The 18,649-nt window shown below is 42.4% G+C and overlaps 1 protein-coding gene across 9 annotated transcripts in view; it reads left to right on the top strand.

The window, feature by feature from the left end:
• The window catches only part of Arpp21 (cAMP regulated phosphoprotein 21), a 167,630-nt gene that overhangs the window by 64,163 nt on the left and 84,818 nt on the right, over nucleotides 1-18,649 (top strand). For 5 of the 9 annotated variants that reach the window (XM_051140787.1, XM_051140786.1, XM_051140789.1 and 2 more), the window contains exons 10-11: nucleotides 12,810-12,918; nucleotides 15,184-15,285. In XM_051140787.1, the coding sequence (XP_050996744.1) occupies nucleotides 12,810-12,918; nucleotides 15,184-15,285 (211 nt within the window). Of the gene's footprint in view, nucleotides 1-12,809; nucleotides 12,919-13,303; nucleotides 13,400-15,183; nucleotides 15,286-18,649 lie in introns of all 9 variants that reach the window. The other 4 variants (XM_051140792.1, XM_051140791.1, XM_051140790.1 and 1 more) reach the window with 2 other exon arrangements.

Raw genomic sequence — 18,649 nt, 5'->3', positions numbered from 1 at the left:
AGTTCCCATGCAAATCCTAGAAAACTATGCATTCTAAGTGTCATTGTGGCTTAGGAGAACCGGTCCAGAATATAAACTCTTTGGATGAAGTGTAGAAGTGAGCCAAAAAGTTTTTAGATTGGTTGTTGCTTGATTTTCTTCAGTGAGTTCTCATGGTTCTATAAGGTGTTCCTGTAACACAGATGCATGAATTGTCATCACTGTATCAGCTGAAGCAACTGTCATCAGCTTCCTCCTGTCATGTTTTTCTGCACGAGGGGTGATTTAAGACATTTCAAACAGTGATTTAAGATCATTAAGTTTTTTATAGAGAGAAAATAGTTCTATTTGAAATTCAGACTGCTTGGGTCACAAGGGACCATTGTGTGATGTCATGTGCGAGTGTGACTGGCCTTTGTCTCCTGTTCTGTATCAGATGCTCAGTTGTCATCCGTTAGCTCTCCCATGGTGGAAAGCATTGGTCTCCAGCACATACTTCTGAGTGAGAGCACCTCTTCCTGAGGATCATGGCTCTATGGCACTTACTATGAGTTCACTGTACCCGATGCTTTCACTCTCAGTTTATGTATAACGTCACATCTAATCCCACAAAGAGAATTTCAGCTTGGGCCTCCTCTATAGAGAAGAAAAGAATTAGCAGGACTCAGTTCTAACCCAGTGTGTATAATGCGATGGTTATTTCAAGTCAAGCCATCTCAACTACTGAGCCAAGTCCTCAAGATGTGTGGCTGGATTCGATGGGGATTACAACTCTTTAATTCCTTTGTTGTCTGAAAAGAAATAGGGTTTAAGGAGCTGGGGTTTTAAAGATTTGCTGACTCATATAAGTAAACACCAGAACGTTTCCATAATTTGATAGGCCCTGCCATCACTACTAACATGTGTGGCTTGTTGAAGGAAAACATCCATGAGTCGTATTTATCAATAATGTGACTTTCTCACGTACTCTGGTGCCTCACATTTGACCATGTCCCCTGGAGGGGGAGACCTGGTGGCACTCAGAGGAAGGACAACAGGTTGCCAAGAAGAGACTTGATACCCTATGTGCATATACAGGGGGAGGTAATACCCCTCAGGAACAGTCATAGGGGAGGGGAATAATGGGAAAATGGGGGGGGGGGAGAATGGGAGGATACAAGGGATGGGATAAACATTGAGATGTAACAAGAATAAATTAATAAAAAAATTAAAAAAAAATAATAATGTTAGTACAGAGGCTGAAGCTATGCATTGTGTGCTTGCAAAGCCATAGCCATCAGTAGCCCTAGACTCTCACCACATTCACAGGAGCGATGTAGAATGAGAAAACAAGATGGAGGGAGTCAAGTCAAATCACTAGAAGTTTTATAGTAACACTTCCGATACTCCAGGGATTTGGAGGGAGCACGTGACTCTGCAGCAGAGAGGTTGTGTTCCTGATGCCCTGCAGCAGTGGACAAAACCAAGGGGAGTGAGCGTTCAAATAAATACAGGGAAGAGAGGACTCCTCTGTGGGATTTATGCTAATGCTCTGTGTGTATCGAGCAGTTATGAAGAGCTGAGCTTTCTGTAGTGAAGGTGGTATCTAATTCTTACAGCCCTCTAACAAAAGACTCTTTTAAAGTCACACCAGTGCCTGGACTGGAGGGGAAATCTGCCAAGAGGGAGAGAGAGAGAGTCTCGAGTTCTTATGGGAGAAAATCCAAGATGGTGCTGCCGTAGAAGTAAACCTATGCACATTAGAGAATTGATCATTTTTTTCTGTGATGCTGCAGGTTTTCTATGCCTCAGAATTAACCAAAAGAGAACAGATGAGAGTATGTGACCAATTGCCTCCAGGCACATTCTTTGGCTCATCAACCGGGTCTTAATGAGTAGTGATGACTCCCATTGGAATTATCTAAAACAGCAATTTCAGTTGCTGAGTTGAGGGCCTATGTTTTGGTAATTGTTATTGTTGCTATTTTTTCACATTCGGTTTGTTCCATTGCCCTGTCTCTTTGAATTTTGACAGCAATAAGGTTTATTCTTAAGCACTTTGTATTCCTCACCATTGGACTTCTGGTTCACTGTCGGGTTTTGGTAGCGCCACCCACTGAAAACCTACAGTGCAGATACTAAGGTCTATGATACTTGTCTACCACCAAAGACATTTATAATGTGACTATTCTCTATAATGTCACTTTCCTTCTGTGATATTTAAGATGGAACCCAGAGTCTCATGTTGGCTAGGTAAGAGCTCTACGAGTGAGTTAATGCCCCCACCTCCAGTCTCGCAATAAAATGTTGTCATTTTTGTCTTCAGACAAGCTCTCACAATGCAGTGCAAGCTGGGCTTACATGTGTAAGCTCCTGCCTCACTTTTCCATGTAGCTGAGATCATAAGACTCTACCTCAGATGAATGTTACCTTTCAGACATGTAGACAGGAGACTAGAACTATGGAAGTTTTAGCTTTATAGAAAAAATGTTAATTATGTCTATGTTGCAAGTATATGCCCGTTATGTTGGAAGTGCTGCCTTTTTATTTATTTATTTTTTGTCTCTGATCTCTATTTTCTCTATTTCAATTATTTTTATACATTTAGCACAAAGATATACATTGTTCTTTTTATGGAGTGGTTTTTTTCCATATATTTCATCTCCTTCTCCTTTTTTGTTTTTTCATCCCAGAGAAAGGATGTAGACCTGGAGTTTACCATTTGGAGATTTGAAACATCTATTTCCACTAGCATTTCCCACAAACAATGTGATTATTGCACATGTATACCTGGCTATCTCTGCATATGGCAGATCAACTTTTAACTTGTCTGCAATAATTTTTATGTTAAAAGGTTGTCATCTCTTCAACAATTTCTATTTTGCCTTTCACTCCCACCCACTCTCCTTGCCTCAAATTCCCTACACTTAAGAGTGCAGAGTAAAGCACGGCTACAGAAATTCATCAGAGGACAGCACTTTCACTCTCCACAAACTGTGGGACAGGTGGAGTGGTCCAAAGGTTACTCTTACTCATTGGGAGGATTTCCATGAGCTTGGGGCCAGCCTGGGCTACATACTGAATTTCAGACCAGCCTGGCTACAAGATGCTTGAAGCTGTCCTGGGCTGCAGACTGAATCCCTCAAAAGCAAAACAAAGCAATACAAGTGAAAAGAGGGTTAAGTGGTGTTGGATTCAAGTCCATGGGGTGAGGCATGTGGCCCTTGACACCAGCCTGGAGGGATGTGTGGTGTGCAGTGACTGCTCCAGAAAGCAGTTAACTGAGATGCCTGTCAGTTAAACAAGAACACTGAAGCCTCTTCTAACTGGAGAAGGCCTCTCTAAAAAGCGCCATCCATGAGATGGAAGAACCTTTGCTAAGAATCCCTGAAGAGACAGGGTGTTACTGTCCTTACCCCAGATTGCTGGGCCCTCCACCCTCTCAGGACATAGACCCAGGACAGAGAAGCTGGTGAAGGACCCAGGTGAAGGACCACAGGTCTGCTGAGTGCCTCATGAAGCACTGAGGCTGAACTTGGGGCTTCTTGGCTGGCCACAGTGAGGAGATTAATATCCTATAGGGGACTGTGTTTTCACTGAAGCGGGGGCAGGGGTGTGGTGGGGAGAGACAAAGAACAGACACAGGCTTCCCCTCTTGCTCATAGAGTTCGTGTCCTTGGTTTAGAGCTGTAAGAGGTGCTAGCCCCATGCTCAGCACATGTCCATGCTTACTTAGGGCCTCTGCAGAAGACCAAGCATCCATCTCAGTGCATCTAGGAGTGGTTGTCTGACACCCTAGACACCCTGCCATCTCTAAACACAGTGACACTGCTGTTAGCTTCTTCTAGGATTGCTGCTGCCAATCATCTGACTAGAACCCAGAGACCAGATGCCGAAGAACTGCACTGCTCTCAGTGCAACCATGAGCTTGTGAACTGAACACACTCTACTTCCTTTTCCTTATCCAATCGGCAAACATACTGTGTGGTTTGGATGCTTATGCGTATTGTTTAATGACAGAATGAGAATCATTACCATAATCATCTCTCTAAACATTTACCTTCTTTGGGAAGACACCCAGGGCCTCCCTAATCATCTCTTAAGCATAAACTCATAGCTATTTGTTGACCTTGGTCAAACTCCGTACCATTTTCCTCAAATATTATATTATCTTGCCTTTTCCTCTGAGAATGCAAGACTGTGTGCCTGAGAGAGGTAGATCTCAGGAACAGAGAGCAAGGAGGGAAAAAAACATTTATTGGGTTCTTTTTTCCAATTGGATGATATGGTTTGCTATTTAATTTTGGAAACAAAGCAAGCATAGATCTTGTATACAGATAGAACCTGCATTATTTTAAGGAGCTTTTACACGACACAATGATGCATCTGGGGGTTTTATTTATTTATTTATTTGGTTGGTTGTGTATTCACTTAGCTCTCAGCATTGTAGGATGTCAATCAAGCCAGTCCTTCTTGTAGGAGAGAGACCAAAGCTGGTGTCTGTCTTACCTGCTCAGCTCACAGAAGATCAAAACGAAGGCCAGGAGCTTCTGCTTTTCAGCTCTTAACCTTTCAAAGGTTAAGGAAAGAAGAATTACTATCCATGGACTCAATGATGTCCAATTATGAGGAAAAACAAGAGGATAATTAAGCAGTATTCTTTCAGTGCCATGCACTGCTTCACTTGCAAAATCCCAATTTGCATTTGATTATTTTTAAAACTGTGCAGAGGGATTTGGAGATGGCTCAGTCAGTCAAGTGCTTGCTGTGCAAGCGTGAGGACCTGAGTTTGATCCCCAAGATGCACATAAAAAGCCAGGCTTGGTGATGCATGCTTGTAATCCCAGCACAGGGGAAACAGAGACAGGGCCTCCCGGAGGCGTGGTGGCCAGCCAGCTGCTCCAAAACAGAAATTTTCAGGCCTGAGGGAAACACTTTATTAAACAAAACAAAACAAAAGGCCGAGATGGATCATGTCCAGAGGAATGGTACCTGAGGTTGATCTCTGGTCTTCATACACACATGTACATGCACATGTGCCATGCACACACATGCATACATACACAGATGCATGCCACACTTGAGCATAAAGTATTCAGAAAGCAAAATAAAGAATTATAACACTAAAGTAGGTGGTAAAACTATGAATTGTCTTAGCACATTTTTCAGTGAGGCAAAATATGACCCTGTGTCATTAAAGTATGTTAGGCAAAGAACTATTTCTCAAGTATTCGGTACTGTGAGTCCCATGAAAATGAAAGATTGTAGCTATTTTCTGTCCACTATATGGAAAAGCAGCTTCATTAAGATTGGACATGTAGGTGTACAAGCACAGTTCACAAGGTGTAAATCCAAGGCTGTATGTATGTGTCAAAAAATAAGCTCACAGTTAATAAGGTACAGGACTGAAAAGACACTGTATGTGTTAAGTTTGTTTCTCAGTGTTGTTTGTACACTAAAAGCATTCTAATATTAATGATAGTCTAAAGAATATGTAGTTCATGATCATTTCTTTTGCAGGTTTCACTTTAGGGAATAGAAGTTAGAATCACTGGATATATTAATGTAACAATACTTTTTTTAAAAAAATATTAATTCTTTCAGAATTTTTTGCTGCTTAGTTTTATGTCCACTTGACACAAGCTAAAGTCACCTAAGACAGGGAACCTCCAGTGAGAAAATATCTCCATAAGATCTTCCTGCAGGGCCAACCTGTGCGACATTTTCTTCATTAAGGATTGAAGGGGGAGGGCCCAGCCCATTATTATTGGGGTCACTCCTGGTATGGTGGCCCTGGGTTCTATAAGAAATCAGGATAAGCAAGCCATGGAGAGCAAGCTAGTAAGCAGCACCCCTCCATGGCCTCTGCATTAGCTCCTGCCTCCAGGTTCCTGCCCTGTTTGAGTTCCTGTTTTGGCCATGATGACCAATGATGTAGAAGCCTAAGCCAGCCAAATGAAGCCTGTCCTCCCTAAATGGCTTTTCATCGTGGTTCATCTCAGCAATAGGAACCCTAATTAGGATAAATGTCATCTAATGTACTTTGTTCATAATTTTCCCATGTTACTTTCCTTTGCTCCTCCCACATTCTTTACATAAGACAGAAGTAGATGGGCAAGGCACATTTGAGTTCTTGTAAATTTACTAGCAAGAGAAAGCTTAGAACTTGAATTTTTTCCCATAAATTAATATGATGGAACTGAACAAAAAAAAGTGTCCCATTATGAAGTGTTGGAAGGGAAACCATGTAAAAGCCACATGCAGAGGGGCGTGTCTTCTGTCAGGGCAGGAGCTGGTGAGGGAGGAAAGATAAGGAGATTGAAGCATGTATCATATGTGTGGCCAGGTGGAAACTACATGATTGGTTCATAGGTTTACTTTTTTAAAAAGCACCATTGAGGGTTTTGAAATACGAATAACCTAAAGTTATCTTCAGCTCATCCTGAGTGTGAACCAGCCTAATCCAAAAAATTGACAATTATTTCAAATAGAAGCCATTTTGCAAATTTATTGGCATTTTTGGGATACAAGTTTAGGGATGCCTTTATAGTTTCAGGAACCTAGTTGTGTGTCACATAATTGCCTTTGCACCTGAAAACAGAACTAGACAATATTTCATACACATCTCATGGAAAATCATCCCTCTGTGATTTTTGAAAGACTATCTTTCTGGATATTTTTTTATTTGTATAAACCTTTGGCTTACAGATAAACCTAAATAATGACACCAGTGTCCTAAAACTCAGTGCTTTGATTGTGTTCCTTATTTGGCAGTGCTGAAACTCCGTGCTCAATACAGTCCATGAATTAACTAGCCACTAAACTAAGAATACCATATCAGGTCTTAACTATACGTGACTTGCTTCCCCCTTTAATTTTTTTCATTGTATTCTTTTTATCCCCTTAAATATTTTTCTCTGTTATCATTGTTATGTCTTCCTTATAGCATGCGTGCACATGCACACACATGCATGTGTGCATGCACACACACACGCACACACACACACACACACATTCTTGGTAGTTGTTATCATTTGGCCATTATTATCTTGTCATTGGTAAAATGTCTGTTCATACAAATCAAGAATAACACACCAATACACAGGAATTTTTCAGGCTGAGATGAGTTCTTATGCACTAGAGAGTTCTAATGTGAGAAATCTGACTTGGACAAATGGGCAACACTTAATCTTTCATTTCTAAAACTTGTGGTATAATAGAAAGATTAAGAAATAATTTGGCAAAACATTTAAATCCCCAATTGTGAAGATTATTAAAGAATACATTCAATGAAGAATATCTTGTAAATATTCAAAATATAAGAATAATTGTCTATAATCCAATTATTTGGTATGAGTCATTATTAAGTTGCCTACTTATTTTGCTATCTGTCTGAGGTAATAGCTTTCCTTCTTTTGTTGCTATAAAATAATACATGATTATTGTTAACCATATATCTATAAAAGGTTAGAAGTGAAGCTGCCTGTCAGCTCACCCTCCAAAGGTAAGATTTCTGCTAACATTACTCCTGCCGTCATGTGTTATATCTTAAATGTATACATAGTCAAGTTGTGTTTGTGTTTTTATACATTGCCTTCGCTTGCTGGTCAACGTCACTGGATATTGTTTTAAAGAATATCACGTGGCTATAACATACCTCAAGTTCCTCACACAGTAGAGAAGATGCCGCCGTCACTCTCCCAGTGGGATGAAATCGAATTTGGTGTTCATTTATGGCCATTTCCTTTGGATTCATTCTTAGAATCAATTATCAAGGCAGATTGGCGTGCTTACACTTCTTCATCCACACGGCCTGGGTCTTTGTGGTGTTTCATTTTGTTTTGCTTTGTTTTTGGCAAACGCAAAAGCACCAATTTAAAACAGTCTCACAGACCTGGGTTGTGTTTGAACAGTCTCACAAGTGTCATTCATGTTAGTCTACATAAAAAAGAACCAAGCTGCCATGTTAGCCTGTGTGTCCCTGTTAACACTCAACCACACTAACGCAACTCAAAAGAAAGTGGCTAGTAAAATGTTTGATCTATAAAAACACTCCTTACACAAGCATGAGAAACTGGCCATGGTCTCAGCGTTGGGGAGCAGGAGACCAGAGGACTCCTGGGGCTTGCCAAATCAGGAGGCTCCAAGTGCAGAGAGAGAGATGGTGCCTTGAAGTGTAAGAAAGGGAACACTTGAGGAAGGCACACAGTGTATACCTCTGGCTCTAAAACCACGTACACAGATACACGTGTAACCTCCCACACATATGTACACATGGACATGTGTATACCTAAACTATTCATACATGCAAAAGAAAGAAAATGATTTTGCAAAGCCGTGAAAAATTTGAAAGATTCTACTAGCCAAAGGTATGAGAAGCTTAGGTCTGCAAACAGCCTGAATGTGTGCCCTAGACCTCACATCGTGAAGAGAGAGAAACAACTCCTGCAAATTGTCCTCTGACCTCCACACAGGCACGGTGGTACCCACATGTATACACAAAGTAAACAGTAAACAGACACAAAATACGTACAAAGGTAATTAAAAAATACTTCCACTTCCTATATTAGAGTACAATATATAATATTATATAAAAGAAAATGAAATGAAGCAAAATAAAAACTAATGTGGGAAATGGTAAAACATATTTATTCAGTAAGGATAAAGGGGGTTTTGGTTTTGTTTTGTTTTGTTTTCATTTTCAGTCAATGATCCACTGTTATGATCATTTTAACTGAAATGTTCACAGCACTGTTAGCCATCCTTTACCATTCGTTTCCCCACCCAGCTGTTGCCCAGCAGCGTTTCTTGAGGCACCACCTCACACCAGCACCACCTTGCCTTTGGTCTAGGGGACCTGCCAGGGCTCTCTGTTCCCTCACCCCCACCTCCACCTGCAGCATTAGAGGGTGGAGAGTTCAATTCTGCTTTTCTTCGTGGGGAGGGAGGAAGAGACCCCGCTAAGCTACTTGAAAGATGAGTAGCCAGTTTGGTCTTAAGAACTTAACAGCGAGGCCAAACTGTTGAAAATCCTTAAAGATAAGTGAAAGGTTCAAAACAATAGGAATAGTGAATGTTTGTTTATTTTAAGCTCCCAGGGAAATGGTTTAGAACTAAGATGGGAATAGATTGAGTAGAAGAGAGATCCAGTTTGTCTTTACCAGCCACCGCGTCCGCATGAGTTCCCTCTATAGGAGGAGTGATGTGGAGTCAACTTAAATACTCTTTCCCCCTCAAAGAGGCCAAGATTGTGGCTGGATATGCAAGCACACTCACGAGAAGTAGGAGAGGTGTGAGACAGCCTGGGAGCAATGGGTCTGCTATCTATGCGATGGGTTGTGGGAAAATACATTTGCCTAGAGACAAGGAAGCTATTATCTGTCTAAAATAAGCATCGGTTTGGTTTCCTACATGTTTTGGTGATGGTATGCAGAAAGCTAGACAGGATACCTCATGGAGCAAAATCCAAAGAAGAAAGAAAAGAAAGGGCAAGCGAGGCTGGTCTGATGCATGTCCATGTGTACATAGCAAGGTCCACTTACCATCATGTCATAAGTACCTGGCTTGTTGTAGCCTTGGGAATCGCTATTGAATTGCATCCATGAATTCACAGATTAAAAGTAATTTATTACCATTTGAAATACCATCCCTAAATGAATTACCCTAGTGTCACTCATCTTACGGCTCAGAAATAATAGTAGTATGCTGTTCAATTAGTTGTAGAAGTGATTTTTAATATCTGTGACACAATGGCCCATTGTCACTTGTTTTTAATGCAATGACTACAGTACTTCAATTTATACTTTTGCTAGCTCTAAAGCCATGACTAGTAGTCCATCAAACCTGCCTAGAAAAAAATCATGTTGCATTTGCTTGATGGTCTGTAAACAAACCTCAAAGTCACTTTATGAGCACTCAAAATCTTTTTCAAGAAACCTAAATAAACGAATGTATTTTCTAATTTTTGAAAATATAATTAAGGAAGATACTTGCAAATCAGTCACTGAGACTGTATTTTATATAGTCTATATCAGAGTGTTAAATATGCTTGATAATTATGTTATGAATAACAACAGACCTCTGATTAAGTCATGCTATCAAAGTACTTTTTCACACATGCATACAAGCATATATATGTGTGTGTGTGTGTGTGTGTGTGTATATATATATGTGTGTGTGTGTGTGTGTGTGTGTGTGTGTGTGTGTGTGTCTGTGTGTGTGTGATATATGGTACTATAGAACACTATAAAGAAATGGGATCCCAAAAGAACCATTGAAGTAGAACTTTATCATACTTTACACTAAGATGAGGATTGAGATTCCTTTCCTACTTGAGGAACTCTCAGACTTGTAACAGATTATCATAATTCATAAACATAGATTTGATGTTTAATGATCATTCTGTTTTCTATTTGAATTTATGTTCCAACCAACCAAACTCTCTGATGTCTTGTTAGATAATTACAGAAATTATGACCTCATATCTGACTGAGCGACTCAATGACCAGTCCCTGAGCCATAGTGATCCGTACACAGGGAGGCTAAATTGTAACTCATCCACACACTGATTGATTCATTCATTCAGCTGAGTGTTTGGCTGGCACCAGGTTTGGATGTGGGCATTAAGGCTTATAATGAAACCGTGTCCAGCCCACATAAGCCTACCTGTCAGCCAGCGTTCTAAATTACCATTCAAATACATTTTATTTTAAGAGAAGAAATTAGACTAAACAAACTTTCCTTGGGCTCATGCCTCAAAATGTCCCTGTTCTCGGAAGCTCTCATTTGTGTGTGAATATTTGCAGACTGCCAAAAAACAAATACAAAAAGGGTATCTGTAAATTTAGGCAAAGTATTTAATTTATTAGGGCTTAACAGACTAGTGCCGGAGGATATCAGAAGAGACTAATTAACATTGATATGATGTAATTAACATTGACGTAATCAACATCTTTATTTAAGTTGACATCCTCATCTCAGTTGCTATGGGGAAAAAAAAAAGCAGTAACAGCCAAAGAAGTATTGGAAATGCCACGATTCTGAGCTGTTTGGCAGAGATGTCATTTACCCTAGACTGTGAGTGAATGTGACTACCTAAAGCTCCATTGCACAGCAAGGAGCTCAGGGGTATGGGGACTAACCTCTATCAAACTTGCTCATTCTGAATGGACCATTTCCACTTCCGGTTCAGTTTTAATATATTAAGTGTGGTGGAAAATGTTTACATTGACCACCAAGATGATGCGATGAGGCCTCTTGGTTCTTTAAGTGGAAGGGTGAACTCTACAGCCCACTGTGTAATCAGAGGGACTCAATCACCATGTCTCATGGGGGGAAGGTATAACCAGGATGTTTGATAACTATGGTTTCATGAGCAAAATAATCACTGAAGGATGCTTTCCTCATCTTACAAAATAATAACCTCCTTCTACACCCTGCTTGCACCAACAGGACGGGGCCAGAGGATGTCATTATTTATAGAATGTGCGTACAGTATAGCTGGCACCACCCCAGCTTTTCTCCTCTTGTCTGCTCATTACCACTGTCCTAACTTATGGGCAGGTGCTGAGAAGAAATGACTTCTCACTTTGACTTGAATTAGACAGACACTTAAGCCACACCGTTTGTCCCCAAAGTGCTGTTTATGAGAAAACATTGTCTTAACTGCTGGCCACCTGTTTTAGAACACAAGCACTACAGAGTGGTTTCCTCTGCCTATGAGACCAGGAACCCAGCAGGAGCTCTGGAAGTCATGAGGCACTGTTCTGAACCCAGACACAAACACCTCAGCGTGTCCTGGGTGAGGAACCCAAGTGTCCACTCATTCACTGAGTTCCAGGATCTGTGCAGTGCCAATCGTGGGAAACTAACCCACAACGATTTGGCAAAATTGAGCAGCCACTTTGTATAGTATTCAACTACTTAGAGCCTTCCCTGCACACCGGTCAGCTAATGCATTCTTTTAAACTAAATGTCTTCCACTTTCTTAATCAAGGAACAGATGCAGAAGATAAAGTCTAGAAGTTCAGGAGCTAAAAGATCCAAATTCCAGAGCATCTGTATTGGGGGAAAGCAGAATTCATTTTTAAACAAGGCTCTCACCATAGACTCAGAGGATTTAGCATGTGCTAAGAGGTGGTCACCGGGTGCATGTGAGAAGGTGGGGTCTATGTTTTAAGCATGTCCACTTAGCTGGGCCTTGTAGTATGTACCTGTAGTTCCACCCACTTAGGAGACTGAGGCAGGAGGCCATTGGCTCAAGACAAGCTTGAGCTACCAAGTGAGTTAAGGTCCACTCTGTACTCTCTGCAACATAGTGAGACTGAGTCTCCAAACTAAGAGGAGAAAGGGGGCTGGGAGTGCAGCTCGGAGTTCTAGCCTTTGTCAGTAGGCATGAGCCCATAGGTTCTAGCATCAGTACCAGAAGATATGAGCAGGAACAATAACTTCATGTTTGCTTAAGAATATGAATTGGGGAAAGTGTGTGCTCAGGAGTCACCAAAGGTCAAAACAACCAAGAAAAACATCACAGCATTGCATGTGTTGGGGACTTTAAATGTTTCTATAAGTTCATCCCTGGGGATCAGTATGTAACAAACCAGATTCTGACTTGTAAATACCAAAAGGTATTGTAACCTACGTGTAAAGTGACATATTATGACCTACCTACATATTGCCAGCAATTCTAAGTTCACAAGCAAGAGTAAGCCTTTCTCTTTCTCTCTTTCTCTCTTTCTCTTTTTCTCCTTTAAGTTAAATGTCACTGTGGGGAGGGAAAGCACACTACGAACTAAGTTTATTCAGATGGGGAAAAAATTCTTCTTTATTGATATGTTTTACTTTGCTGGCAGACCAGAGCAAAGGTTTTGTGAACATTTAAAAGATGAAAAAAGTGAAGAATCCCAGAAGCGGTTTATCTTGAAGCGAGATAACTCTAGTATTGATAAAGAAGACAATCAGGTTGGTTCTCCAGTTTGAGAGTGGCTGACATTGTTGTTCTTGAAGTGGGCTGACTGATGTTCTTGTTGTCCCTCTGTTGTCCCCTCCTGCCTCCCAGCCCCGCCCCTCTGCCTCTGACAACCCGCTGCTGCCCTCTCTCCAACCCCTTGGCCTCCTCTGTTGCCTCCCCTTCCAGCTTTCAGTGGGTGGCCACATGGCGATGCTCCAGTTGCTTAGCAATGGCTCTGTGTTGGGCTGCATGGGTGGTGCTTGGCGCAGTCTTTGCTGCATGTTGTGGTGGGGGTGGGGGCTGGGGGATGCCGCAAGCTCCGAGCTGTGGGGGTAAGCTTGTCAGCCGCATTTCCAGATGTCTGTGTAACTCTGCCAGTCGCTCCACTCCCTACAGCTCTGTCCTTCCTTCCGTTGTGCCCAATTTGAGCTGGATTATCAATGAGGACCGATGAGCCAACCGGTGTAGCTGTAAAGAACATACCTTGTTATGGTGAGGACAGGAGGATTTTGCAACTACCCTAAAAATAAGTCTTCACAGAAAAGCATCGAGTTTCTGTTCTAGTCTCCCAGCCTTCTTCCCCTGTTTTATGGTCTATGTAATGTGTTTGCTCGTTTGCATGAAGTATAGCAGAACCGGATCCCTGTGTATTTTGCCTGTGACGAAACACTGTTGTTCTAGAACAGTGTTAATTATAGTCCTTGACCAAAGGTAAAGATGTCTTACCAAATCTCTTCTCTGTGTGGGTAGGAGGGAGGGAGGTCACAAGCAAGAAAACCAAGTAAATGGCAACCTCATCCCCACCCCCGGCCCCGCCCCCCCAAAAAAAACATTTAACGACAATAAGAACATCAGAAAATCAGGAGAATGCCGTGACAATTGTGCTTGGTGTCTGACAATCAAAATAGATATTTTTGAAACATGTCTTTTCTTTAGAATTTGTAAAGGTAAGACGATATGCCTCTTACTCAAGGTCTCATGTTAATTACTCAAACTGAGTCACCCTGAGCCAGCCTGTGCATCTCTGAATGTGAACTGTTCTTTTTAAAGAGCCTAGTCTCCATCTGAACCTCTTTGTCTCCCACCAATGCTGCCTCTGGCCTGGGTTGCACCAGGTCTCTTGTTGACTACCAAATATGCCTGTGTAGTGTACTCCACGGGTGTCTGTGAATGTGCGGATGAGTGCGCATAGTGCAGAGAGTATACTGTTCAGAATGGCGAAAGGTAGGCAGGAAGCAGCTGAGAGGCAGGGCGTGGGCCCCAGGAGGGGATGGAGACCATTAGTTCTCATGCTGGCTTCTTTGGATGGTTACTTGAGCTTTCTCAGCACTGACCAACAGACAGGTTCTCTAGGCTGAGTTTCTGTTCCCTCTGCAACTCACAGGGTCAGCCCCTGAGCAGACAAAAATGGCTGAGGAGCCAGAGACCCTCCGCAGGTTTCTTTCAGACTCCCACTTTCTCTACTTTCTTGTTCCTTCTTGAGATCCCAAATATTCACAGCCGCTTCATCCCTCAGGCCCCCTGAACTCACTTTCCCACTATTTCTGTCCAGAGTTGGCCTCCTGTTGGGGTCAGACACACTCAGCAAAGGTGAAAAGGCTAAGGCTATTCCTGCCCCTCCCAACTCTGGACCAGTTCCTGAGCCATATGCGAGCCTGTTCGTTTTGACATAGTCATCCTACTTTCTTCCATAGAGGGTAAAACCAAGAGTAACACCGCCTTCTTATGTCAGCATGTCACACACAGGTACACACACACACACACACACACACATACACATACACACACACAGAGAGAGACAGAGAGAGAAACAGAGACAGAGAGAGATACATGCATGCATGCATGCATACATACATAAACACACAGAGAGAGGTGAGAGATATACAAGCATGCATACACACACATGCATGTACACACATATGCATGCACACACAAACATATACACAAACACACACAGACACATACACACAAGCATGCATACACATACACATGCATGTACACACATATGCATGCACACACAAACATATACACAAACACACACAGACACATACACACAAGCATGCATACACACACACACACAAGCATGCACACGATACATATACATAAGCACACAGAGATACACAGAAGTCCATGTGTCCCAGCCTAGCCTCCTCAGGGAGCAGAGGGGGTGGGGCTTGTCAGGCTCCAGTAATGGAACTGAGCATTTATTATTCTCAGCTGACAGTTGCTTAACAGCTCAACATGGGTAACCCTCCTGATTTCTTTTCTCTGTTCAGCAAAACAGAATGCATCCATTTAGAGATGACAGACGAAGTAAATCAATTGAAGAGAGAGAAGAGGAGTATCAGAGAGTGAGGGAGAGAATATTTGCACACGATGTGAGTAGTTGTTTTAATTGCCTCTTGAGTACGGTCCTTCCATCAGCAGAAAGGCCCCCTCATTCCTCACACAGAGCTGCCAGGGAGTACAGAGGCTGGGACCAAGGAGTGAGTTACAAAGAAGGAAACACCAATGTTACCGGGGAGAGAACCTGGTTCAGGGATGTGGTGCAAACAGGCCCAAGAGTCTGTGTGTGCCCCCAGGGCATGACCAATGAGAGAGGAAGATGTGGCTTAGATCAGTACAGAGATGGACAATCAGAAAGGGCTGTCAGTTCCTTTACCTCCATACGAGATAGCAGATAACCTACCAGTGAGCCTGGGAGATGGCTCAGTGAGTGAAGGGCCTCCTGTGCAAACATGAGAAGCTTAGATCTCCAGCACCCTTGCAAAAAGCAGGCGTGGGGGTGGGCTTCCGGAACACAAGGACTAGGGGAGCAGAGACAGGTGGATCCTGGGAGCTCACTGGGCAAACCGTCTGGTAAATTTGTGAGCTCCTGGCTCATTGAGAGACTCTGAATACTTACAAAGTGCAGAGCAATAGAAGGAGGTACCGATGTGGGCCTCTGGTCTCCGCACATGCACCCAGGCACACACATGTGCATATACCACACACATGCTTCTACAGATGCACACACATATACATGTGCACACATGCAAACAAAAGGATTTTTTTTACTTCAAAATCAACAGAACCCAGATGAATTTTAAAGAAGTATGTGTTAGCTCACACACACACACACACACACACACACACACACACACATATATATATATATACACATACACACACACACACACATATATATATATATACACACACACACACATACACACACACACACACATACATATATATACACAGAGTATCTTCTGAATTTTAGCAAATATGAACCCTTCATTATGCAAAAGCTAGATGTGATATCCATTCCCCCTCTTGATTTTAGATAAAATCAAATTTATGAGCAACTTATCAAGAGAATAATCACTAAACAACTTCTTTTGTTGTTATTGTTAAAAACTAAAGAACATGAGGTTGTTTTTTTTTTTTAATACTATTTTTATCCATTATGCTCAAAACCAAATGCAATTAAATTAGATAAAAATTAAAATGTTAAACTTAAAAGCTAGATTTCAATGCAAATTAGTTAAAACTCTAAGAAATTGCCATAGCCTTATATTCTATGAAGTCCTTGGAAGTTTATCCCTGCAGCACTAAAGGAGGCTTCAGTGTGGTCCTGTGTGGTAAGCACTTCAGCATCCTCAGTCAAGTCTAATGTCTAGTTCAGTGGCTTGTGACTCGGGGACACACCAAACCAACTGGACACGTGGTCTCTACGTTCCTCAGTTTTGGGAAGGCGACTTCAAGCCAGGACGTGTGTCAGCATGCTCCCCCCCACCCCACCCCCCACACTTGTGCTAATTCAATAGTTTGCAGCTGCAGAAGAGGCAACAGCTACCTATTTTGGTTTCACGCTTATAACCTCCCTACCTCACTTTCCTTGAAAATACTGAAATAGAAGCTTAATAATTGAATACTGTGGTCCTGAGTTCTTAGATGAGGAGAGTGCGGGAGAGGAAAATGGGGGCTGTTGTAGCTGGGGGTGTGGGTGCAAGTCTGGAACATGTGCATGGACCACTCAGAACTGATTAATTAAGAGAGAAGACAATGACTACAAGTTTTGTCCTTGTCAGGAGAGGGCAAGAGTGCATGTGGAGTGGGCTGGCAGGTAGCTCATTCACCTCTTGAGGACCTTCAGAGAGAGCTTCTCCAGGATGCTCATTTGTCACGTGTTCTTTGATCCCCATCCTCTTTCATGCATGCACTTACCTATACACGAACAATTTTCCCTCCCACTCTGGTTCTGACAAGGCAAGAGTTTGAAGGAGTGTGTCCATGTATTGAGAAAGCATGTGCCCATCACAACACAGCAGGGCGTGGACAATCTTGTTTTGTTATTGCCTTTGTGAAATCGCACCCCAGTGTGACAGCTAGGTCCTAGGAGATACTGTCTCAGCTACCTGTCTAGAGAAAAGAATGGACCCACTGATTCTTGACTCCCCAGGAAGATGGCCACATGGACAAGGGGCCTGCATGGCTTTCCTTCACTGCACACAGAGGGTCCAGGGGAAATACAGCTACTTCTTGCCATGTTAAGCTTCACTGGCCACAGGAATGGATAATACATTTTCTTTCTTTTTTTTTTTTTCTTTTTTTCTTTATTTTATTTTATTTTTTATTAATTTATTCTTGTTACATCTCAATGTTTATCCCATCCCTTGTATCCTCCCATTCCTCCCCCGCCCCCATTTTCCCATTATTCATTTTCAAACAAAAAGCAGATCCAAGTAAGGCAGAGGCAGAGCTTAGGTGCCAAGACATTGCCAGTCCTGCTAACTCCTGGCCCATATAACTTGGCAGCCTGCTTCTAACATTGCATGCTGCCTGATACTACAGGGCAAAGTCGTAAAAATGAGTACCTTTTGGTCAAAACACACTCACAGAGGAGGCTCCACAATTGAGTGACGCCCTTCATATCATTAGTAAAATGATGTTGCTTGTGTTTCTAAGGGGAAATCTCTCTGGTTGTTTAATGCCTTCCTATGAGTTCTCACAATCCCTACAAGCCTAAGAGAGGAAAACTCCTGTCTACTGTGCTTCGCTCCAACATTTGTCTCTGGCACTCTGTGGTTACCTGAGATGAATTATCCCCAAATTTAGCAGCAGAAAGCAAACAAAATCTACTTCATGGCCTCGCTGTCTCTATGGAGCTAGGCATCTGGCGTAGCTTGGTGGCGGTGATAGCTTCTAGTCTGTAACAGTGGACTCCAGTCAGCTCTTAGCTGGGCCCAGCTCCTGAAGGTTTAGCTGACAGACTGTTAGCTGATTCCAGATCCACTCACATGGTGACTGGCAGGCCACCCTTGTCACTGGGACCAGGCTGTAGTCTGCAATTGTCTCGAAGATGAGCTTCCCTGGAAGCTGAAGAAATGGTAACACACCTCCCCCAGGAGAGTGTGATGACCCATGAGGGAAATGCAAGCAAGTCTGTTATGATGTCATCTCGGAGGTGACCATTTCCCTCTGGCTGGACACGTAGACCAACCTAGGGATGACGTGGGAAGGTTGTGAGTGTTAGGGTTGAGGTGACTCTGTGTTAACCAGATGCTACCACGGCATCTATCAACTCAAAATTCAGGCATGTATAGCATGGCCAGACAAACACATTTGCATGTGGACATATCTTCCTCACCGCTCATGGACAGCCCACTTCATGTGACACTCAACCGATGCATCTGCAGCTCCCTAGCTTATAGATTATTATCACAACTCAAACTTTACATCAACTGAACTATCAAACCA

The sequence above is a fragment of the Acomys russatus genome, chromosome 32 (assembly GCF_903995435.1).
Source record: "Acomys russatus chromosome 32, mAcoRus1.1, whole genome shotgun sequence".
NCBI lineage: Eukaryota > Metazoa > Chordata > Mammalia > Rodentia > Muridae > Acomys > Acomys russatus.
The sequence above is the reverse complement of the archived record's forward strand: the minus strand, read 5'-3'. Positions and strand labels throughout refer to the sequence as shown.